Source organism: Endocarpon pusillum, assembly GCF_000464535.1.
Source record: "Endocarpon pusillum Z07020 unplaced genomic scaffold scaffold4993, whole genome shotgun sequence".
In the NCBI taxonomy this organism is placed as follows: Eukaryota; Fungi; Ascomycota; class Eurotiomycetes; order Verrucariales; family Verrucariaceae; genus Endocarpon; species Endocarpon pusillum.
Genome location: NW_006916474.1, coordinates 360436 through 383723, shown reverse-complemented (window position 1 = coordinate 383723; position 23288 = coordinate 360436). Strand labels below are relative to the sequence as shown.

At 50.0% G+C, this 23288-nt stretch overlaps 7 protein-coding genes across 7 annotated transcripts; 3 read left to right on the top strand and 4 right to left on the bottom strand.

Annotated features, from left to right (window-relative positions):
* Positions 1–934: 934 nt before the first annotated feature.
* Positions 935–3163, bottom strand: EPUS_00359 (uncharacterized protein; the record flags this gene model as incomplete). The annotated part of the gene is made up of 1 exon (XM_007806016.1): positions 935–3163. The coding sequence occupies one exon, from the start codon at positions 3161–3163 to the stop codon at positions 935–937; it is 2229 nt and encodes a 742-aa protein (XP_007804207.1).
* Positions 3164–6509: 3346 nt separating this feature from the next.
* On the bottom strand, positions 6510–7210 carry EPUS_00358 (Glucosamine 6-phosphate N-acetyltransferase; the record flags this gene model as incomplete). The annotated part of the gene is made up of 2 exons (XM_007806015.1): positions 6510–6922; positions 7018–7210. The coding sequence occupies 2 exons, from the start codon at positions 7208–7210 to the stop codon at positions 6510–6512; spliced, it is 606 nt and encodes a 201-aa protein (XP_007804206.1).
* Positions 7211–8281: 1071 nt separating this feature from the next.
* EPUS_00357 (uncharacterized protein) lies at positions 8282–8857 on the top strand (the record flags this gene model as incomplete). The annotated part of the gene is made up of 1 exon (XM_007806014.1): positions 8282–8857. One exon carries the CDS (start codon positions 8282–8284, stop codon positions 8855–8857), a length of 576 nt encoding a protein of 191 aa, XP_007804205.1.
* Positions 8858–9523: 666 nt separating this feature from the next.
* Positions 9524–11439, bottom strand: EPUS_00356 (uncharacterized protein; the record flags this gene model as incomplete). Its single annotated transcript, XM_007806013.1, has 3 exons — positions 9524–10881; positions 10961–11006; positions 11125–11439. 3 exons carry the CDS (start codon positions 11437–11439, stop codon positions 9524–9526), a joined length of 1719 nt encoding a protein of 572 aa, XP_007804204.1.
* A 552-nt stretch (positions 11440–11991) lies between these two features.
* On the top strand, positions 11992–12721 carry EPUS_00355 (uncharacterized protein; the record flags this gene model as incomplete). The annotated part of the gene is made up of 2 exons (XM_007806012.1): positions 11992–12382; positions 12435–12721. 2 exons carry the CDS (start codon positions 11992–11994, stop codon positions 12719–12721), a joined length of 678 nt encoding a protein of 225 aa, XP_007804203.1.
* Positions 12722–12835: 114 nt separating this feature from the next.
* On the bottom strand, positions 12836–13798 carry EPUS_00354 (4-hydroxy-2-oxoglutarate aldolase; the record flags this gene model as incomplete). The annotated part of the gene is made up of 1 exon (XM_007806011.1): positions 12836–13798. The coding sequence occupies one exon, from the start codon at positions 13796–13798 to the stop codon at positions 12836–12838; it is 963 nt and encodes a 320-aa protein (XP_007804202.1).
* Positions 13799–16075: 2277 nt separating this feature from the next.
* Positions 16076–18918, top strand: EPUS_00353 (uncharacterized protein; the record flags this gene model as incomplete). The annotated part of the gene is made up of 2 exons (XM_007806010.1): positions 16076–16391; positions 16442–18918. 2 exons carry the CDS (start codon positions 16076–16078, stop codon positions 18916–18918), a joined length of 2793 nt encoding a protein of 930 aa, XP_007804201.1.
* Positions 18919–23288: the final 4370 nt, after the last annotated feature.

The following is a 23288-nucleotide window of genomic DNA, read 5'->3' as shown; positions in this document are numbered from 1 at the left end:
CTGGCATCGGGATGCCTCCGCAGATAACACGCCACCAACCCCGTCTCCTCGGCCTCGCGGATCGACATCTCCTCCAGGTAGCCGATCATGCTCAAGCGGGGCAGGTCGGCCGGGGCCCAGGGTCGGTGGCCCGTCAGCAAGGGGTAGGCATCCCACCAGGAGCTAAATAGTATCTAGAAGATGGTGCTGGACAGGGCGAGGAGGCGTCGGCCTAGGATCGTGGATTCGTAGCGGGTAGGGACACGGGAATCGGTGTGCGGGTCTGCGGATGAGGAGAGCGGGGCCTGGGTGTCTAAGGGGGCAGAGAGGGTGAAGGGGAGCAGGGCCAGTGGGGAGAGAATATGGTTGAGAAGCATTGTGTCTGTAGATGGGTCTGCGGGTCGGTTCCGGTAAAATGTCAAGGCTTGGTTGCCCGTCAAACGTGAGTGAAAAGGCAATCAAAGGGGGTGTGAGAGAGAGAGCAATGGAGTATACTCGGATAGTAGTATAGTACGTAGTATATCCAATTCGTCACCTCGCCCAGAAAGGCAAGTCTGCCGTTCGCTACTCCTCCACGAGTCTTCGCCCCTCGAGTCACTCCCACAAGACCAAAGACTTCCAATCATGATTGATCCTACCCGACTTCAACGTTACTAGGTTGCTGCTGAAGAAACACCAGCCCCATCCTGTCCATGATGGTCTGCAGCTTCAGCATATCTACCATGTGAACACTGCAAGTCTTTAAGGTATAAATGATGGTCTCGTTCAAATGAATAATAGTATAAGCTATGGACATAGATGGTGAGCATGGTAGCTGCCACACGCGCCGATGGAGAGATGCTTCCCAAAACTGGCTTGCCTCAGATAGACATCCTCCAGAGTGTTTGCTCTATCAGCCGAATGCACTCAAGGCGCATATGCTCAGTTGCCAGATCGAATCCAAAATCTAATCGATTCAGGTCCTACCAGCAAATCCCGCTAATGCTTGTCTGTTCTCCGAGTGTGAGATGCGGCACTTGCTGGAAAATGTTCGCTTCTCTTTGTTCTTCTCCTTCATCAGCATTCGTGTATGGTCGACAGCTGACGACTGCCCTTTGATGGATCGGTTGCGTTTGCACTGTCTTCCCAGGGTGTTATTGGCGGCATCATCATCGCACGTGACAAGAGGTTCGACCTCACCGCCGGAGGTCATCAATTCCTTTCGAACCAAGGACTGTAGATCATCTTCAGGGATATTTAAGAGGTCGGATATGTTGGTCTTGGAGTGCGTCCGCTTCTTCTTCTTCTTCTTCTCCTTCTCCTGATAGCTAGTACATTCAGTTAATTGATGGTTGGAGAACTGAGTCAAGTCGCTCTGCATCGAATCACTGACTGGCTTACTTGCTTCCTCTTGTTTCGCTTCCCTTTGGCGGAACTCGTGGAATCGAAGCAGAGCATCTGCTGCGCTATATTCCTCTGGTCTAAGCGTCGAGCTGCAGTCGACCTTAGAAGGGTTGATATGTTGTTGGAGGTGGCATGGTAGCTGCGCGTCATTCGACACCAAGTCCAGCGTGTTCGCACTTTGAAATGATGCCAAAACAGAAGATGCCACGGACGAGATGGATGAGGATCGTGATCGACCGGGGAAGCCAGAAAGATCGGATCGCACCGACTCGGGCGACGAAGAGTCGGAGGTAGAGCTGGAGATAGACGATCTGCGGCTGATTGAAGGTCGGCTAGCTGCATCGGCTCGCGGGCATGGTCTTTGAGTGGGTGGTGGACAGAGTGTTCGATTCGCGGGTCGAGCGCACAGCTTGAGCATAGCCAGTGCTGACGATGATTCAGGGCAACGAGCAGTCCCTCGAGCCGCTCGTGATGAAGATAGGGATTTGGACAGCCGTGGAGTACTCCTAGGCGTGGGCAAGTTCTGCTGACATGGCGCCGGGGGAAGGATGGGATAAGTAGAAGTCACCCCGTTGGATGCTGCGATATGGAAGGCATCGTCCTTGACTTCTGCACCATCGGATGGCTCTTCCTGATCGGAAGTGGTGGATTCTGGTGGCGAAGTTGGGGGCGTAAGCATGCCATTAAGGTCAGTTGGGTAGCATGGATTTTTCAGTATTGCCGACCCGTTTCGGAACTGTGAAAAGTCATCGAGAGAATCGGGGGTCAATCGTTCGAGGACGGCGCTCCAGCCAACCGTCTCCACCAAGCTAGGTTGCGGAGTAGGTGAGATGCCAGGCCTGGGTGGTGAGCTTAGAGCAATGACTGCATGACTCCAACGCTCAAACTTTTCCTTGCTGACATGGAGCTTCCAGTTAACAGCTTCCAGGAATTTGAGCTCGTTGGTGTTGATTTCAGAGGTTGGCAAACCAGTGATCTTCCCCCACGCTCGAGTGGAATAGTTCCTGTCTTGCAAAAACTTGGATGCAAGCATCAACGCTGAGAGGAACATCCGCCGTCCGCATTGCATGGCCCGACGATCAGCCGCGACGCAGGACTGCTCTTGCGTGAAATCGCATTTCGGAAGATGTGCCTTGAGCAGGACGAGATAGTACATGGCCACCTGAAGGGTCGAGTAGCTGGTCTTCGACCTACGCAACGTCTCGGTGATGAAGTCTTGAAGAGGCAGTACATTGTGGGCATAGCTGGTGTCATGTAAAACAGGTGCAGAAAGCGGCCATACTGCTGCTATCAAGCCTGCAGCAAAGATCACCAGAGAGCTCACAAAGCATTGCCTCCTTTCAGGTTGCCGCACCAGCGTCGGGGGCGGAGAGATATGTCTGGCATCAGCACCTCTGCTACTGAGACCTGTTCGTCGACAATTCTGTCGCTGAGAGGGTGGAAGGATGAAACCAGGTGCCTGGCTTTCCTTCTCCACCCCCTCGCGCCAAGAAGGTACATCGACGGAAGGGACAGTTTCTTGCAGAACTCCCAGGCATGCTATACCAGCCTGGCTGGGGTTGCCGTAGGACCTGATCGACTCAGGAGTAGTTTGAGTAGAGCTTTGACATGCTGTTGGTTTCCATGATAGCTGGGAGCTAGAATCGCTAAAGGTGTCGATGGTGGCGGAGGTGGCAGATCCGATAGCATCCTTGCGCTGTGACTCGGAACAGCTGAATGGGTGGTTGAGGGAGTACTCAAAATACCCAACCGGAGCTCGCTTCTGATGTGGCATGCTCTGATGAGCAAAGAGAGTGCCCATGAAGAGTTAAAGGTCAGTGTAGAATAAAGAGACGAGAGACCAGAGAATCTCCAAAGTTCGTAGTGTATGTAAGTGAAGTTAAAGCGTGATATGTAGTGAAGGTGATAGAGACACTTCACTACGTACACGGGAGGTAGAGAGTGAGGTGGCGCAAAAGCTGTTACCAAAGGTGCTGGTCGCAAAGGGAGGTCTTTTCCCTGCTCTGCAAAATCCACGCAAAAGAAGTCCGGTGTCGGGTGAAAAATTGGGCAATAAATCTGTCGCCCAGGACCTTCTTCCAAACCAGTTTCTCCTAGATGACAGGTGCGTTCTCTTTCAAAAATTCGAACCTAGACCAGGTAAGAGGGCCTGAAGATAGTTCCGACGCGGGACTTTGCAGAGCAGGTACTGAATATAACACTTTGGACGATGAACTCATGATTCAAATGAGCTGGCACCGAATATGGTCGAGTCAGAGACGGAAGGCGATGTCGCTTTTCCGCCACAATTATAAAGGACTGTTCTTCTTCTTCGTACACGCAGGGACGATTGAGATCATTCAGTGAAGAGTAAGGGAACCCAGAACAGAGCTACAGTGCCACAGCAAACGCTATGAGACTGAGCGCTGTATCGAGTCTTTTGAAGAGGGTGTATAGGAATATCGCATAGGCTCAAAGGTTGCAAGTAGCGGTCAATGGAAATGTTGGTGGCAATGTGTTGTCGAATCGTGTCTGAGCACAAAGAGAGTAATTAAAGACTTGGGGCCTTGAAGGATGAGTCTTTCGCGAGATTAGGTACCTTTATAGGCGACGAAGTTGGAGTCAGCGCCATAGTCACGATGAGTCGTGTTAGGGTGGTGGCGGGTTGGGATGGCTTTGTCTTACCGGAGTTGGAATTTTGAAAGGGACAAACGCGACAACAATTGAAATGAGTCTTCCAAGGACAGAGTGGAGGTGGTATGATAATACTAGAGTCAAGATGTGCTCCTAAAAGCGTGCAGTATCTCTGTGTTCGTCCATTTCGCCGTGCTGGAATCGGGGGGAGGAGAACCCTTTTCGGGGGCTGCCGTTGGTTTTAAGCTGGCGCTTGGCCTGACAACCGTCTCGCCACTGCACTTGCGTGGTGAGTCAAAGCTTCCCAAGATGCCACTTGCAAACCTGGACCCAGCCCACATTCACAGCACAAATACGTAGTACTACCCAGTGCTCCGCATAGTTGATACTACTCCTGAATCAGCGACAATCATATTCTTGGTGCGCTTCAAATTCACGGATCCGAATCTTGTTATGTTTATATCCATCCTGTCCAGCTTGTGGTCATTCCTTTCTTCGGCCATGCTCGTTCCTGTGATCCTCTTTCATAATCCAACATCTCGTCTGAGAGTACCCTGGTCACAATTGAGCTTCTTCATGTCATGTTCTTATTCGCTCCTCTTGTTATGACCGTTGAATTCATCTACGCTCTATAAGGAGGCGAAAAACTACATCGCAAGAGGCTTCATTGTTGTAATGACGGCATATTTCCCTGGCTCATGTGTTTGCTGAGCACTTGGCTGGCAGAGCAGGCTAGCAGAGCAGGCTGTGGTGCTTGAGTTCAACTCTCAAGATCTTGATCCATATAGTTCGTTTGCATGAAAGAAGTGAAGGAAGAGAAGGAAGAAGCCTGTTGCAGGTGGTCCTGTGGGCCCATGTTATGGGACGCCAGGCCAGGCAGACGTGCTTCATCAGAAAACCATTTTGGCTAGTTACCGAATCTTGTGCTGAAAGATGGGATCCAATCGGTGAAGCAAAGAATCGCCCCACCATCCCAATCTCATTGAGAACAGCCTGATTCGCCCCCATAAGTGACCATGGATGGAATTTGGCAGGCGGCAACGTGTAAGCAATCAGTGAGATTTGTGGTGTGGCTGCATCACTTCCCCCCTCCATCAAGATTCAAGGGGGCACTGGTTGCGAGAGCATGAGTCAGAGGCAACACTAAGTCAATCTTCTAGGACAGCCGCCTAATCTTGAAGCAAGTTCCGCAGCGCCAGTGTGCAAGAATAGATCAGGCGCAGCAGGAGATCATTGCCCTTGAACATTGCACATTAGTTAGATGCCCCTGCGTACGACGAGAGTGCTTATGGACACTGACTGAGCTCTTGTGAAACAGCCAAACAAAGATCGCAAACCATGGTGAGTTCAGATGTTCTCGAAAGCGAGCCAAGTTCGAAAGTGGGAAGCGCTCTTGGGACCGATGGACCCGGCGATCAGCGGCTTTCCAGCCCGCCACCACATTAATCTACTTAGTGCCACTTCATCTCGATTCCATTCCGGCCGCATAATTTGCACAAAGCGTGACTTCGTTTCTAAAACTACGTTGGTCATTGCTTCTAGGCAACCGGAGGCTTTTTCCGCATTGCTGATGGAGAATAATAGAGAACCCTCATGTAGTAGGCAGGATTCGCCTTCTTGGGGCAGGAAAACTTCAAGTCACCAGGTGTCCAGCCAGATTACGCATAACTCCGTAGTTCCTGTGGAGCACTAACGTCAAAATCAAAGGGCAGCAGCTGCTGGTCATTCGCACAGAACGCGATGAGTGATGAATGTCGGACTCCGAAGCGAGACCTTGGATGAAGCTCTACTACTAATAGCAGGCAACAGCCGCCCCAATCTCATCAAAGAATGGGATCAGAAGTGACCTAGTGGGGTTTGCCAGGATTAGCAAGCATAGCATGAAGATAACATGCGGGAATCAATGACAAGGTCACCAGTGATACAGAGGTTCACAATTTGCGGCACTGTGCACTAACTAAAAGAAAGTACAATCTGACAGGACCATTATGGATAAAGTAGTGTGGAATGTTTGGCTACGTAACGAGCGTACAAACAGACCCGACCGCTTTCCAACTCAATTAATGAGTCTTGACTGCCACTAAGCAAATTTGGTGCGGATGCTTATTTGGGGTTTTGGTAGAGCAGTGTAGCTTGTTGGCTTGAGCGGCTATCCGTGAAGCAGTGTCGGGAGGTGTAGAGGTTTTCGACCGTGTTCCAACACAGTCAAGGTGGGTCCGCCGCGGATATCCGCATGGCAACAAGCTCCATCAAGTATTAGCCAGACCATCGAGCACCTTTGAAATTTTGATGACGCTTCTCTGCCAAACATAAATATGCCGATGAAGAGCATATATGTGGTGGCAGTAAAGCGAGCATCCTCTGATGGAAGGTCAGCTTGGCCCCAATCGTATCGTGCAAACGAATTTATCTCAAAGATCTGGAGGTTGTTGATTGCAAGCTTTGGGTAATGTCTTTGACACTAATACCTCCATCGCACTTCGAATGGACCGAGCTTCAACCTATGCTCTTACAGATGGCGTTCAGAATCTCTCTTAGCTGGTGCTGGGCGACTGCTCGTAATAGTGTGCCATTTCCAATCCTGCTCTTTTGAACCCACATTTCACGTAGAAACCCTCGTTGGCCTCGCTGCAGTCCAGGATGCTCTTGTAGCAGCCTACTTTTTCTGCCACGTAATCCAATGCTTGTATGATTCTTAGACCAAGTTTCTTGCCTTGCTGGTTCTTGGCCACGGCAATGTCTTCAATATGGCCTACCATGCCAAGATTATGTATGAATTTGCGCTCCACAACGACAGCACCGGTTCCGACCACGGTATTGTTTTCATCGCAGACCACCAGGATATAGTAAGTGTCATTGCGAGTGGCCATGAAATCGTAGCGGGTAGTGAATGCTTCCTCAGAGATGTCGCCAACGGTCGTCAATACCTTTAACGTAGGGAGGAAACCTGTAGATATGTCAGTCTCAGGCTAGATTAGAGACAGTCAAAGACGAAGGACCGAGGATATTCCTGATATTCTTGCAAACCAGGTACAAACTGACCGCCATTGTAATCACTCCTTCGTAGTGGCCGTATCGAGTACCCCTCTGGCAAGCGAGACGATACTTCAGCTGAAATCAGCGACGAGGAGAAGAGTGAAGTGTTGTCTTGGGTGGAGTTCAATGCATCGTTCTGTGTTGGCGCATTCGGGTTGCTGATTGGAATCGCTGTGGTGGGGGTGGTGGTGTCGTTCATTCTGACACCGAGTGGATTTCCTGAAGATTACTAGTCTATGGAAGAAAGTTGAGCACAAGATGAAGAGAAAGGCGCCTGGGCAGTGGATCTAGGAACAGGCAAATACAGTCCAAAAGTTTGGGGCTGAAGAAAGCAAGCAAGAATTGAATAGTATTTATGGAGCAAGCTGGGTGAAAGCCAGTGGGCAATGCCGTGTTTTGGTGTCACGAACTAAATAGATTATCTTAGATAAGATCGATCATCAGGGGCCATTTGGCCTTAGGTTTCAGGCAGCATCTGTTACCATCGAGGACTTCTTCCAAAGCCGGACTGAAGCACGTCGTCACTAGTTAGCCTCGCACTGCTACACCATGAGAACCTTGAGTGGAACAGAGTATTTCTTATTATACTAGTAGCAGTCGGCGCTGTGCACCAGACGGGTAGATGAAGGTGCCACAATTGTAGTTGATGATAGCTGACAACAGAACAAGATCTGGGGACATGGGAACGAGATGTGGCGCCCACTCTGTACTAACCAGTGTTCAAAAACCTCTTCAGAAACAATGTTAGAATTACCACAAACTGGATGGCTGTTGATAATGTGAAGCTCAACTTTCCCAACTGTCACCACACCTCTACTCTACTGTTGTTCACGATCTAGTATTTACCAGTCACGAAGACACACGCTCTTACAACCCATCGCCTACGATAGTCTCCATCTAGCCTGCAAAGTTGGCCATCCACACAGGATCGAATGCCAAACAGACCAGCCAACAGTTCTAAAGCTTAGCCATAAACTAGATCCACCTGCAAAAGCTTGCCTCATTGATAGGAGCGCCAGAGCGATTCCTGGAGCCACACAGCTTGAATCTTCCTGCTCTCATTTCTTCTCTACGAGACTCCATTTTCAATCATGAGGACCTAAGACCGCATTATCACTACTTGCTGGAGATATTTGTTACGAGGACCCTACCTTTTTACGTGAGGAAGTTCAGCCTGATCGCTCTGGTCCTCAAAACTCCTGGCTCTATATCAATTTCATGTTTGACTTCAAGCCTTGAAGATCAAAGTCATATTACTTTTGCCTTCTTAATGACTCTAAAACCTGCAAGATTGAGGTTCTTTGGTCGCATCTGGCGCTCAGCGAGGAGAAAGGCAACTTCAAGGTCGAAGAACGTCTCCACGCTGAAAATGAATTCAAGTTCCACTACCACCAGCTGCAATTCGTCCAACGAAGCCATATCTTGCACTGCCCCCATGCCGCCATCCACCCCATTTCTCGACATTCCCCCAGAACTCTACATGATGGTCTTCGACCACCTGGACTACGACTGCCTCCTCAAGCTCGGAGCAACAAGCAAGCATTTCCATTCTATAGTCAGTCGCGAAAAGGTGGTAGCGGCTCTCTATCGAAGGGAGGACGCCATCCCGGACCCTTCCCGCATCCGGAACGAGAAAATAGGCTGTTTCCAATGCTACAGACTACGCAGCGCCTACTTCGATTTCGACGAGAGAGGCATCCAACCAAAATATCTTGCCGACGGCGAACAAGCCGGTCGACGCCGTTGCCTAATATGTCTTATGCCAAGTTCTCCACTGGTCAAGGAGAAGCGGGATAAGCGAAGTGCCGAAACACCGGATCCTGGTCAGCCGGACAAGCAGCCATGACTGCCCGCTTTTCGATGAGGTGGTATTTAATGTATTAACCCTACTGAAGGTTGATGCAACAAGACGTGGCAATGACGGCATTCTGAAAAAATGAGGGATGATATTGAAAGGCCGGCTGTTGATAGTCTTTGGTCGGGATCGATTACAAAAAGGAAGAATTCCAGAAGATTACAGGTCGATGCGTTCGTGACCACTGTTGGGTAGATTCCTGGCAATTGAAGGACTCCTGCCTTATTCTGCTGCGCAATGAAACAGAGTACGCTTGTGACTTCCAGCGTATACCCAATCTACTACCGGCGTACGCGAATAGGTAAATAAGAAAAATCTTGAAGAGAGGCTGGAAGGAAATTTTAATCAAGAACACCCTGTGCTTGAAATATTGGTTCGAAAGAGTTGAATTGAGAGAGAGAAAGAGAGAGGGAGGGAGGGAAAGCGACCTGGTGGGAATCTGCATTTACCCAAGGATCAGAGCCAGAGTAGATCAGCCCATCGCTACAGAAGTAAAGCTTGACTGGGCTTTCGCACACCTACACAGCAAGGAAGTGAGCATGGTACAGGCATAGACACCCCAGGCCATCCAATATGTCACTTCTCAGATGTGTCAAAGTACTGTATGCTAACATGGATCTACAACCCCCGTCCCTAAGCTCCCTTGATCCATGAGCATCACTGATGCAAGAACTTAATGCTCTCCTCCATCCCCCCGGGCAACCCACAAGCCTCGCCAAACCTTCCAAACTTCTCCTTCATACCCTTGACCATGTCCCTAAACCTCCCCACCTCCATCTGCGGTATATACACCTTCCTCTCACGTTTCAGCCGCCTCTTCTCCTCCGCCGTCCTCCCATCCACCACCCAGCCAACCCAGCCATCGTTGATCCACAGCCTGACATCCCTATACCGCCAACCGTGCGGGGTCCGGCAGTTGAGCCGCTCGATGATGATCCGTCCCGCCATGGGGACGAGATCACCGGTTCTCCAATTCCTCTCCCGCTTCACACGGTCGGTGGGCATGACCTGTTCCTCCCCGCCGGCTCCATCTTCGTTGTCATCCTCGTCAAAAACCCCCAGCGCAGCAAGCACAGGCACTATATCGCCATCATGCACGAAACTGGCGTAGATCTCACCGCTTCCACCTCCGCCCTTGGTAGCCTTCGAATCCTGAACGAGTAATCTCGAAACGGCATCTAGCCATAAACTACCCATCACGCCGCTAAACTGATTCCCGGGCCCCGCACGATAGAAATGCAGTAGATCCCGCGCGTATGCAAAGTCCTCCCATTCGGAGCGGGTGAAGAGGCCGCACCAGGGGCTGCTGAATTCGGAGCTGGAGCTGGAGCTGAAGCTGGAGCTGGGGCGCAGTTCCGAGTCTGAGTCGGACCCGCGTGCTAGGATCTCAAAGCCGCACATCTCCATCATGCTGTATATTTCTACTGGGGTGAATCCTGTACTGGAAGCTAGAGCGGAAGGGTCAATCAGGCCGGGGTTTTCAGCAGAAAGCCGTTCAGCGATGGGCTTGCTGAAAATCGCTTGCCATTCTGCGAGTTTGCTGTAGCCTTTGTCACGGCCTTGGATCTCGTCGGTGATATAGTTTGGGCAGCTTCGGCCCGGAGTCAGGGTGTTGCCACCTTGGGAGAGATGCTCGGGGATTATGTGGAGGCGGGCAGTTGGGAGGACGGTGCTGTTGGGAGAGGTCCCTGATCCTGACCAGTCGCGGCCGAAGAGCCCATCGGCGAAATAGAGGGCTGTTTCGATGTCACGAGGGGTGGATGCTGACCAGAAATTTATGGGGGTGTCTTGTGGTTCGGTCGAGGATTGGGAGGGTAAGAGATGGGGGTAGCGGGTGCGAAGTTTGGTGCCTAGGGTGAAGGCTGAGAGGGTGCCAGCGTATGGGGAGGTCGTGGTCAGGTTTTCAAAAGAGGGATATGTAGGAGGTGTGAAATAGGTCCAGTCACCGTTGTTAAGGAAGGAGAGCGAGCCGTTTAGGGTATACGATTCTAGGCGGGAAAGAAGGGCTAGGTGGCCTGTTGAAGATGTGTTCTGTCAGTGCTTTGTCGAAATCATGTGTGCCGGAGTTGATAGCTCCTGTGATGGGATCCATACGAGCGCCAGCATTCTTGGTTGGATATCTTTCGGCATGTCGGGAAAGCTGGCGGACCGATCAGCAAGTCTCCCCAGTGGAATCATCATCATCATCGGCAGCTCTCTCCTCAGCTGTAAAGATACCGTGACACCGCAAGATGTCCAATGCCTCATACCATATGTACCTGGTCTACTATACAACCTTTAGACGGTTTTCCTTCCATCTCATAAGTGCCGAATCTTGCATTGGACTTCTCGATCCACGGGCCATTGCCTCCGAGATAGTGGAACAGGTTCCATCGTTCCCGGTTGTGCAGGGTGTAATTTTTACCGCAGAAACGTTGATAGACAGTTTGAATTGGGATGCCATAGACAGACGACCTATTCGAGGCCAGGCGAGAGGAAAGTATAATGCAGAATCTGTCACTGGATAGGAAAGACTGTGCGATTGTGATAAGAGAGGTGAGATGAATGACGAATTGGAGGGCTTCATACAACATACTTATGGTGATGGAAGACTGCTTGGCAGGGAAGAAACCACGCCGGGATCTCAATTTGCTTACTCGCTATGGAGAGTGGGAATGACGCCCAGAATAAATCTTCCATTGGAAAGTCACTTGCCAATGTTTGGCAGAGGGACATAACACAGTCACAATACAAACGTTTTCCAACGAAAAGTTCAATCGGAGGAGAGCATACCATCCTTTCAAATCAGCATTCGGGCGACATCATGTGTACGGTTCAACAACCCCTTGAGCATAGCAACAAATCGCAAGCATCTTGCTGACAAACTCTAACCAGGTTCATACGTACCATGACCTCTCATGCAAGTGTCTGCTCGAGCTGAACTAGTTCCCATCAACGTGTTCTTTCAGGCATCTAGGCTCTACCCGTCATGGAGATTTAAGTAACCGGAAGTCATCTTTCCCTTACCTGAGAGTTTCAGCAAGTTCGTTGTAGAATTCCGCATCGGCATATTCATAGTCTGGTGTGCAAGGAGAGCACTCTGGTAAATTTTGGTCTACGGCACTTTTTGTATTGTATTCCTTGCAATGCCCCTCAAACTCCTGACAGCAGAGCCAGGAGATATTCCTCGCATTGTTCAGCTTGAGGACGAGGCCTTCGCTGACAGTCCCCTCACTCCAATCCTATTTCCAGGCGGAAAGTCCCAGGATTCACAAGATACCTATGTTGAGAACCTTTTACAGCAGTGGCAGGACAATTCTGCCAGCCGGACAATCAAGGTCATTGACACTGACCTCGACGGCGAGATAATCGCCTTCGCACGCTGGTATATTTTTATTGGTGATGATGTGAGGTTCATCAAAACGGACCCGAACGAGCGCCACAATATGCCTGGAAGTAATGAGGCAGCTTGCAATGAATTCTTTGGAGGCTTGCTGAAGATTCGTGCAAGAATTCTGGGCAGGAATCCTCATTGCTGTAAGCTTTTCTAAAAAGGTGGCAATTTCACTCCTGATAAGCCTATTCACAGTTCTCAGTACGCTGTGCACAGATCCTCAGCATCAGCGGCGTGGAGCAGGAACGATGCTAATCCAATGGGGTTGTGATATCGCACAGAAGCATGGAGTACCCAGTTTTCTAGAGGCATCACCTGCTGGCCTTCCGGTGTATCAGAAATCTGGATTTGAAGAAGTGGATAGATTCGTGTTCAACCTTGAGAAATATGGCGGAGAAGGCAGCAGGGTCAATGTGCAAATGATCAAATATCCAGAGACTGCTTCAAAGATTGTTCAGAACGATGAGAAACTCCAAGCATAGTGTACAACGAGTTGGCCCACCATGGCACATCTCTCTTCGGCTTTCCAGGCCTTCGTCTCAGATAGCCGGTACAATCACGAGCGGATTCAGAGATAGCTATACGAGTCGCCAATTCTACAGGTTGACCTCAACTGCGTTCAGTGTCATCAACGCTTCCCGTATTGCTTGCTTTGCAGCCTCGGAAGGAGCTTCATACGGACTCCGAGGCTGCAGCAATTCCTCTGCATCGCTGATCCCGGCAGCTTTCGCAGAGAAGATGGCAACGCCGTACTTCGTCACTGCGACTCCAGCTTTGCACGAACCTTCAGCCTTGGCAGCGATTCGCTGTAGCTCCAGTGCCTTGGTGGTCTGACCCGAGGTATATAAGTCATATATCCTGGTTAGTGTTTTTGGGAATATGTTGGCAAATGCAGCGATACAGCCAGCAGAGCCAACACTTAAGCCACCAACAAGAAAATCTGACTGTCCACCAAAGACTGAGAACCTTTGAGGAGTCAAGTGTGCTGCGATTCGTGTGAGTTTCCCCACAGAGGCACACGTAAGCTTGGCTCCTACAATATTGGAGTGCTCCTCGGCGAGGGCAATGATCGTCTCCGAATCCAGATCAACACCGTTGCAGACTGCCGGAAAATTGTAGATGACTATGGGTAAAGGAGACTGCACCGCAACTATGTCGTAAAACCTCATGATGACCGATGGCGTAGTCTGCTTGCCAAAGTATGCTGCTGGAAGAACCAGAACATAATTGGCACCAGCTTCGTATGCATCGGAGATATACTCCAAGACTTGCTTCGTAGAATGACCACTGACACCTGCAATAATGGGAAAGGATCCTACTGCTGATCGAGCTGTTCGCAGCAACGCAGCTCGTTCTTCGCGTGTCAGAAGCAGTGTCTCTGCGTTGGTTCCTAGGACTACTAAACCAGTCAAGCCAGTTCGCGAGAGATATTGGTAATACTTGGCCTGTGCCTCAAGGTCTATCTCGTCGGTGGTAGGATTAAAGAAAGTCACAGCTGGAACCCATACTCCTGGCATAGGTACACGTGGTGATGCGCTGCTGGTCGCCATGAGAGTCATTGGTTGGTTTCACAATGCGACGCTCTTTTCATCTCAATAGGAAGCGGTACACCACAAATGACATTTTTTCTCCAGGAGTCTGTTCCTGTCATGGAGCTTGCTGGCTGGCTGGCTGGCTGGCTGGCTGTATTGAGGTTTGAGCGGAAGTGGAAAAGCCACGTACGCTCACGAGAAATACGCACTCTGTTCACTACGTAAGGATGGGAATCATGGTGCAGGATAGAGTCTCCCTTGAGGATCGAATGGTCGCCTGTTTGCCAGGTAAGTTCAAGAGATGTCGAATACACATGGGCGGCGTCATCAGCTGGTACGGGTTGGCATGTCCAGGCTGGCTGTGAGTTCTGTGTAGGCGAATAGGATACGATCCGCCCGACACGGCAGAGGGATATGATTGGATATTGGCTCAAACCACAAGTGTCTCAAAAGAGCCTAAATTCGATGCAAGCGCCCAATGTAGATCGGTGCTCGCTAGTAGTGTACTACGTAGTACACAAGATTTGCAATGGACAAAGTCGTCATCGCGGTGATCATGCAGCCAATTTCCTTGCTAGGGGAAAGGATCTGTCCGGATTGCAAGCGCTGCCTCCAGCATCCACGTATACGTCTACCAACGAAGCCAGCTTCATGTTCTGATGCAAGAATTGCTTGCGTACTTTGTCCTCGAACTGCCATGAGTGTGATAAGGATGGAACGGCATGGAGTGCTACTAGTAGTAGAGTAGGAGCAGGCACTCCGAAAAATATGCCTAAATTACCATCAATGTGTGCTTAGTTTCGGCTTAATTGTGGTATGATCTAATTTAGATTAGATTATGCAGCTAAGCATCTGGAGTCCAATAAAATTATGTTATTTCGGACGTCATTTTACGAAAATGACGATCAAATTATGGCTAAAGTACGGTCATTTGAGCCTCCTGACGATTCTTAGAATAATAAAATGTCTGCAAAATCACTGAGGACCAGTACCGCATCATTTTCAGAGCCCTTCTCCTGGTAAGTAGTAGGTGAGTTCGTGGAGCTTGGCGCTTGATGATGATCGCCCGGGCATGAAGTAGTACGATATGGTTACAAGTAGCGGCGCCTCGTCGGCTTGTTCCAAGGGCATTTCTGAGCCAAGTCGTGAGACCTATGGATATTATTCATGATACGTAGAATCGAAGTACTTCTGTATCGTCCTTCCGTACGAAAATAGTTCGGAAAGGTTGTCAATGAGGTGCGTTAATGGTGGTGATGATATGTGAGGCCAACACCGATTTTGCTAATGATATGAAAGGTTCTTCGATGGCGGAGTTTAATTAAAGAGATAGCCCTAAGCTTAACGAGGAGTGCCGCATAAGAACTCCAAAATCGATAGTTTGGGTGTGGGCCCGCTGCCCACTTGCGGTGACACTGTGTCCAGAATTGTCCAAGATAATTTGGGTAGCACGGTAATCTAGGCCACAATGAGCTTTGCGACTTGACAGAACAGATTCTTCAACAATTGGGAGGGCAGCATTTACCTAAAATTAAGATTCAAGTTTTTCTAGCGGTACATGTTACATTCCAGCGGACAGCCGCGGGATCTTTTCACTCCTGTCTGTGCCTTACAATACGTCCTCCTTGGGTGTAGTTATGCTTGAGCAAAAAGTAAGCTTCGTGTTGCAGTGAAGTGCTGGTAAAGCTTTGGAAGCAGCAGAGCCCTGACACCCAATTCAGTTCATTTTTTCAGCTCTCGGTATCCGGCAGCTGTGCCCAGAGCACCTCCACCGCTAAGAACCATCCAAAAATCCCACCTGCCGCTCTCTGCAAAACGTCGCCCACCACCACCAGCTCGGCCACACTCCCTCTCTTAATTTCTTAATATCAGGACCCTCGTTCATCCAAATACCACAGTTTTCTCAAATAATCGAGACGAAAATAATAACTCGCCAACTGCTACCTGCGCCTCATCACTATGAGCCTCCTCTCGCTTGCCTGACGAACGGGTATCCGATGACGCGACTGCCTGTCTTGAGTTGACTTGAATCGATCTTGGCCGAAATCCTTTAACACTCGTTTAAGAAAGCGTTCGGGCAAATTATGAGCCACTACTAATCCACCACATACTGAGGATTGCGGGTATCCCAAGCTCCGGGCTCACCTCTGTGGAGGCTAGTCTACTAATAACGCTACAAATTCGACGTGAGCGAGCGTCACTTTGGTTTCGAAAACAGGAAGAATCACCCTCATCAACGCTCTCACAACCTGGAGGCGGATAGTCTCGCTCAAGTCCTTAAGTCAGGTGGTAAAGGTTACCATCATGACTAGACCACGAATGTTCCATTTGCAGACATGCTCTGGCATTCTGGTTCTACTTATCTCGTTCCTCTACTTCTCGAGCCTGTCTTCGGCAGCATCTACAGAGAAAAAATACATCACGGCTACCGATGCCAACGGCGACAGGATTTATTTAGAGGACAATAGGAGACCTGCACTCTATACACAGAACTTTGGAGATTGTCAAGGGGACTCCTTGATCAATGTCACAAGATTCGACGCCGCATACTATAGAGACAACATGACCATTCTTTTCCATCTTGCAGGAAATACTGCTTTGACAAACGAGAGCCTGATGTGTGAGTGAGATCCATGCAGTACTTGCCTAGCTGCTGACCGTCACAAATAGTGTATATCGGGGTGTATGCGTATGGCGAACCTCGCTTTGACCTGACATTTAACCCATGCAATGCCAATATCTACAGCCTCTGTCCACTCAACGCCAGTGTGCCAATTGAAGCAAATGGCATCATCCCTATATCTCAGGCTGATGTCTCTGGCATCCCTCCGCTCGCTCTCACAATTCCGGATTTCGAAGGCCAAGCCATTCTCCGAATATTTGCCAATTCTACGCAGTCGCAGATTGGCTGTTACTCTGCCGTTGTGACAAATGGGGCCACATTTTCCCATCCTGTAGCTGTCGGGACGGTATTGGGAATATTCGCTCTGATTGCCGTCATCTCATCTATCGCAACCACTGTGTATGGTGATGGTGTACCAGAGACACGGAAACATTACGCTCATTCGCTGTCGGTCTTTGTAGTATTTGCTGTTTTCCACCACATCTTCTTCACCGGAGCACTATCTGTCAACTGGCCTAGTGTCCTAGTTGCCTTCTGGAGCAATTATGCTTGGTCGGCTGGCATGATATTTAGCAGCTCTATGCAAAATTCTATCAATCAATTCCTAGGCGAGAATCGGGGAAACATCAGTATGGTGGGGGCTGCAGCGTCAGGTGTTGCCAATGACAATTTGGGAGGTGGATACCAAATCTCTCAGATTTACAAGAGAGCTACTGCCATTCCCTTCCAGACCTTCGAAGGCATTGGCCAAATGTTACGACCGAGGAGTTTTGAGCATACCCTGGCCAGACGAGAGCTTCTCAACTCCACGAGTGGGTTCTCCTGGTACGGTAGGCCAGTCAGGCCTGGCCTGCCACTTCCGGGAAATTTCTCAGGCTTTGCAGGAACGGTTGCCGCGGAGGACATCCCAGCATCAAACGCGTTCATGACGGCATTCCTCTGGTTCCTGGTACTGCTCCTATGTGTTGCTGCCGGCGTCTTTGCTGCCAAATGTGTTGTCGAGGGCCTCGATCGTCTGCGGATGTTGAAGACACCTCGTTTGGCATACTTCAGGGCCAATTGGCTCAATTTTCTGTTTGCCTCCCTTCAGCGCACACTTCTCATCTCCTTTTTCATGTTCATGTTTCTGACCATGTTTCAATTTACCTTGGGTGGTAGTGCCAGAGTGCTGGCAATTGCGGCCATTGTCTTTGTGCTTTTCTTTGTGGGCATGGCTGGCGCCACAGCATATGCTGTATACTATCGTCTTCGGTCTGGCAAATATGCCTCCGAGGCGGACAGATTGAACGTGCAACGAAAGAAGACACTCGGCATCATTCCCTGGTTCGGTGTGATGCGAGAGAGTACTCTCAAAGAAAAGGATAAGAAAAAAGTCTTTACCCGCTCGCTGCCCTGGTGGAGAATTCGTTTTGTCAGCGACACACCTGATAGACCTTCAATTCACGAGGACGAGGACTACGCAAGAAAATTTGGCTGGCTGGCTTCTCGTTTCCGACAGAGCAAGTGGTGGTTCTTCGCTTTGTGGCTACTCTATGAATTCATCCGGGCATGTTTCTACGGTGGAGCCGCGGGACATGCGTTGACACAGGTCTTCGGCTTGCTAGTGGTTGAGTTTATTGCCTTCGTTGCCATTATTTTTCTGAAGCCTTTTGAAGGTAGGCGGCTCAATCTGCTGATGGTCTACGTTCTTGGCTTCAGTAAAGTCGCAACTGTGGCTCTTTCGTCGGCATTTGATACAAGGTTCAATCTACAGCGAATTCCAACCACCATCATCGGGATTGTTATCATTGTCATTCAAGGCATATTGACAATCTTGCTGTTGGTTGCCATCGTGCTGGGAGCCATTTCTAGTTACATGTCGTTGACGCGCAATCGGACTGAGTTCAAGCCGAAGAAATGGGCAGGCCTCCGGACCCGATACTTCGCCCATATCGAGCAGACATCCTCAGACCAGCCAGCACCTCCGTCACAACCACCTTCGCCACTACCGATGCCCACCGAACCAACGGAGCCGTATTTCAAAGTTGGTTCAGTCCGCCGTCAACCCAAGATCGAAGATGACGACAATGATGTTGACCTCGAAGACGTCAACGAATCAAAGACGTCGTTATCGCAAGGGATCATGACTAGCAGGCATCAAAGCTGCGCGCATTCTATCAGGTCTCAAACGAGCGTGTCTAACCTGCCATACGGAGCAAGACGACATCGTGCTAGTTGGAGCAGCAGAGATCTGCAGCAGGATCTTTACAACGAAGAACGAATATATCCAGTTCTTCATTCCCGGATGAGTGATGCGAGCATCCGAGACACCACGGCAAGGTCTCGCGCTCACAGCTTGATGGACCGAACACCTTCAAGAACTGCCACCCCACCGTTCCATACCAGGACGAACACTCCGGAAGTTCTAGGGGAGAAACAACGCAATCGAAGGAGCGTGAGCTCTACCGGCTTCGGTAAGATACAGGAAAGTAAGGTAGATGCAAGGAACAAAACAAGTGCAAAGCAAGAGGAAGCTGGTCTCTGAGGTGCATCAGTGGGGGTCTGAATACGATCCGAACAAAGTCTCGAACAACGGAACCGGAGCAAGATCAGGGAGATGGACTGGACGGGGACGCCCAGAGTCAGGAAGGTCCTGACGCGCGCTGCGCTGTTACTGCGTGGCAAGGTTCTGCCTAACGCAGCGCCTTGACGATCTGGTTGAACTCACAATATCACGAATACGTTGAACCAACTAATGGCAATCTGCTGGTTGCCTGCCTCGAACACTCCTTGCACAGTGCTCAGGTTGATCATTAGTGCGATATAGATGGCCACTTGGTAATAGCATTATGCAGCGGTGTTAAGTTGCTGATGGACTGATGTGTCCCATGCATAAGGGAGGTAGTCTGGCGTCTATCTGCAATGAAGCACTGTGCATTTGGGTTTCACTTTTCAAGAGATTCGAGTTCCATCCTCAAAAATCCGGTTTGTCATAGAACGGCGCAGAGGAGTTGAGTGTCCTGTAGGAGGACTAAGTGAAGACCACTTTCCACCTCCTGCAGGTGAGGAGTTTTTCTCGCTTACTGTACTGTGTTAGTAGCTTCTCAAACAGCGATCGTTGATCCCTGCAGTGTTTGAATTGATTTGCATTCTGGCAACGCGCTGCTGTACTTTGTTCTTCTGCTTACGAAATAACGGTTCCGATGTGTGATGATTGGTGTCGCCTATTTAATCTTGAATTTACCATTGACTGCAGGACTAGTAGTACATCCTACTAGTAGGCGTTAGGGATGGGGGCCTTGGCAAAGCGACGGAGATGCTGCCTCATCAGCTTTGGCGTGTTTAGGGGCTCTAGGGTCTCTATCATGCAGTAGTGTCGTTAGCCGTCTTTCAGTGTACTGTGTACTGCGCACTGCACTGCGTACTGCAAGCGCTGCCGCTGTGGCTGACAAGTGCATATCCTACTGCGTAGTAGTGCTGCTAGCCACACATGCTGGGAAGAACCGGGCTTGGGAAAATCTTGGTTTAACTTAATCTACCGTAACTTCGGCTGCTGGGTCAGGAGCTCGTGTGAGGAAAACCAGGTGATCCGTGCTGTGTGACATGGGGCAACATCAGATCTTGCGCTCCATGCTCTGCACCGGCGATGGCCCTTTCCTCACATTCAAACAGTCTTCTGGACGTCAAGATACTGACAGTGAGAAAATGGCTCTTAGCCGGTGATCCTATGCGCTCTCCTGGAAGGGCACGTGATTTGCCATGTGGGAAGAAAATACTAGTAAAGTCCACACTATGACAGCCCGGCAGCTCAGAAGATCGACAGCCGCACCTCGTGCATGCCCTTTCCGCTTTTTCCCTAACTTAGATTGATGCTTGCTAGGTCGATGCTCGCTAACTTGAAGCTAGATTCTGCTCTGTGATCAAAAAAGGTCTCATCTTTGCGGCTAATCCCTGTCGATGATCCCGCCATGGCCAGCTCCTCATTTGTGTACAGAGCTATCGTGCTCGAGGCAACACGGTGGCAATCTTAGACTCTTCCTAGTATGGTCCATGAGACGTCAGAGATGCGAAAAGGAACGTCAAACATCAGCGCTCAAGCCATCCTGCTTCATGCGGTGGGACAAGGATCGACCTGATGTGTCGATGAATCATGATGTCCTCTGGAGGACAACAATTTGGTACTGTCGTCCGAGTACCTGCTTCTCCATGTCCTGCGTGAGGGCATTGCCTGCAGATCAAGGCTTGTCAGACTTCTGCAGCCTGCTAGAGATTAATCATTACCATCTCACCAATCACACTCTGAGGGCTCGGGAATTGTTGTTTCATCATTTCCGGAATCTGCTGTTCGCCCAATAGCCCGAAGGTTTTGCAGGTAGCTTCACCGTCCTTCCGAAGATGCATAATCTGTCACCGCGATCTGCACAGTTCCCTTGAATCCACCCAATAGCGTCAAGTCTCCAGGTACTAGTACCTGTCGTCGTTCTCCTCTCGCTCCTCGAGGGATATCAGTTAGGGAATTTATGGACTACTGGAGCGTAAGATACTTAACCAGGAGCACAGTGTGGGAGTACTGTATGCGGGCTCATGGGAATGAGCAAGTTTACTGCCTTCTGAGGATGTATTGGACAAGATTCCTGCGCACGCATCACGGCCACAGAAAAAGATTTTTCAGGCCCTCTAATTTCCTCGACCAAGTTTCTTGCTGCACAGGGTACGCACAATCGGCACGAGCCATGAAGTCAAGTTACTAAGTGCGTAATAATGTTCAGCTTCTCTAAGGCCGACTTACTAAGGCAGTCCAGCATTTTTCCCCTCACATCTCTTCGTATTGCTAATGCTCTAAACAAAACTGCAGGTGCGGCACCGATAGTCACTACGGAACAATGTATTGCTGCCGACTTTTCGGCGTTGGACCATCACGATCATGAACAAACTTATCGTGACACATGTTTCGGTTCCGTCTGCAGGCGAGCTGGGCATCGTGGCTTAATAATTAAAACAATTGATCCTGGCTGCCTCGCACTGATTCGATCAAGAATGGGCGCACCGGCATGCTTGGCTCACCCTTATAAGTCATGGGTCTAGACTCCTCGAAGCTGCTGTGAGAAGGTGAGGGCTGGTTCTTCGAACCCGTTCGAGCGTCTATGGGTATACTGCCGTTGCAAGTCAAGCGGTAGCTCTTGAAAGGGCCGCTCATACATGGCATGGCTGTTCACCAGAGAGTTTCTAGCGTTGCACAATCAGCATGAGATGGAAAGGAATCTGTGTTGCCAAGCAGATGTCCAGGTGCACAGAAACTTAATGTCGCTAGGCCTCGCGATCCCCCGCAAAGCAGGATGTGATTAGCTCGGTGATGCACCGCTAGATCGTCTCTTGGGGAAAGTTTGGTCTTCCATGCGCATACATTTAACGTCTTCCAATGATAGACGCAGCGATCGACTCTTCATTTCCTCGTTGATGAACTCGCACAGCAGAATTTTTCTCGTCCTTCGTGGTGCCAGATCAGGCTATCAAACCCCGTGCATACCAACGCCAGCATTCCCTAGCATTTATGAGGGTTTGCATGATATGGTTTGATTGCATGGCATGGCATGGCATGGCATGGCATAGCATGGCATTATGACACAACGATCACTACGGCTAAGCATTTGGCAGTAGGATTGACAGCGGCGTTGCGTTTCAACGTCTGTTCTCTTCCACATCTGTCACTATCAGACCTCTGTGCTATGCAGACGCCCGGGCATTGAGAGGCTGACAGCTGTCGGATAAGTAGTACTTACGGACCCTGCCGCATAGCCCAGGGCGCAACCAGAGGTTATGCATGAGCAGAAAGGGAAACTGGTTGCATCATATGAAGCAGCAGCGACATCTCTGCATGCATCTTTGGCTTCCATAGCTACAGACGTGGACGATGACTGGTCCGGTTTAGAGAAGCCGTCATGACCAATTTGTTGCCTTTTGCTGCCAGAGACTCTCAGGAGGCGTTGCCAAATCATGAATGAACCGCGGGAGTTATCATCCACATTACTGCCATGAGATGATTGTTCGCGAACAAGCCTCTTGCTTTAGCGCGTCCATCTGTCGCCTGATTTTAGAAACCCGCATCCAAGCTCGCCCAATGCTGTTGGGAATTCTGCTCTGGACTCTGATGTGGTTGATTCCAATTGCGCCTGTCTCGACTGGCCAGTCTCTGGATATGCAGGACAAAGCATAGCGGCACGCCACAAGTCCACCACTTTGTTACAAAGACGGGGTACTACGTACTATGTACTTTCTACAAATGCCCTTGTCTAGTGACGTGTGTTTGTAGGGCCGGTTCACTGTTGGTCCCGGTGGCCTTGGGGGTTCCGGAGGAGAACCTGGTCTTCCGAACTCGTCTTACTTTTTTCCATTAGCTCAGCCCCATTTATACTTTTCTGACTGGCATTCGGCTAGACAGGACGGTGTCGGGACGAGGCCCAAGGATGACTAGGCAGGGATTCGCCTCGCCAACACCAGCACCCAAGCTCCTCCGAGTGCTCGATCAATTTAACCTTCTGGCAGAAGGAGCGTTAACGTAGTAAACAGGCAGCTAATTTCGGGGACTGCGCTAACTGCTCGTGACTAACGTCAGTGCTACTGGGAGCTTAGTGCTACTGGGAGCTTAGTGCTACTGGGAGCTTAGTGCTCGAGTACGTACTACGCACTATGTAGTAGGACCCAGCATCCAGCATCCAGCATCCACTATCCTATCCACTATGCTCTATCCACTATCCATTATCCAGCTATCACTCCAAACTCGACCCACTTTCGTCATCCAGCTACTATCCCGCCTGCTGAATCCAGCCGACTTGCTTGTGTGAGAAGAACGAGCGAGTGCGTGTGTATGTGTGTGGCGCCTTCCCGGTCTCCACAAGCTCCAGAGGATTCAATGCT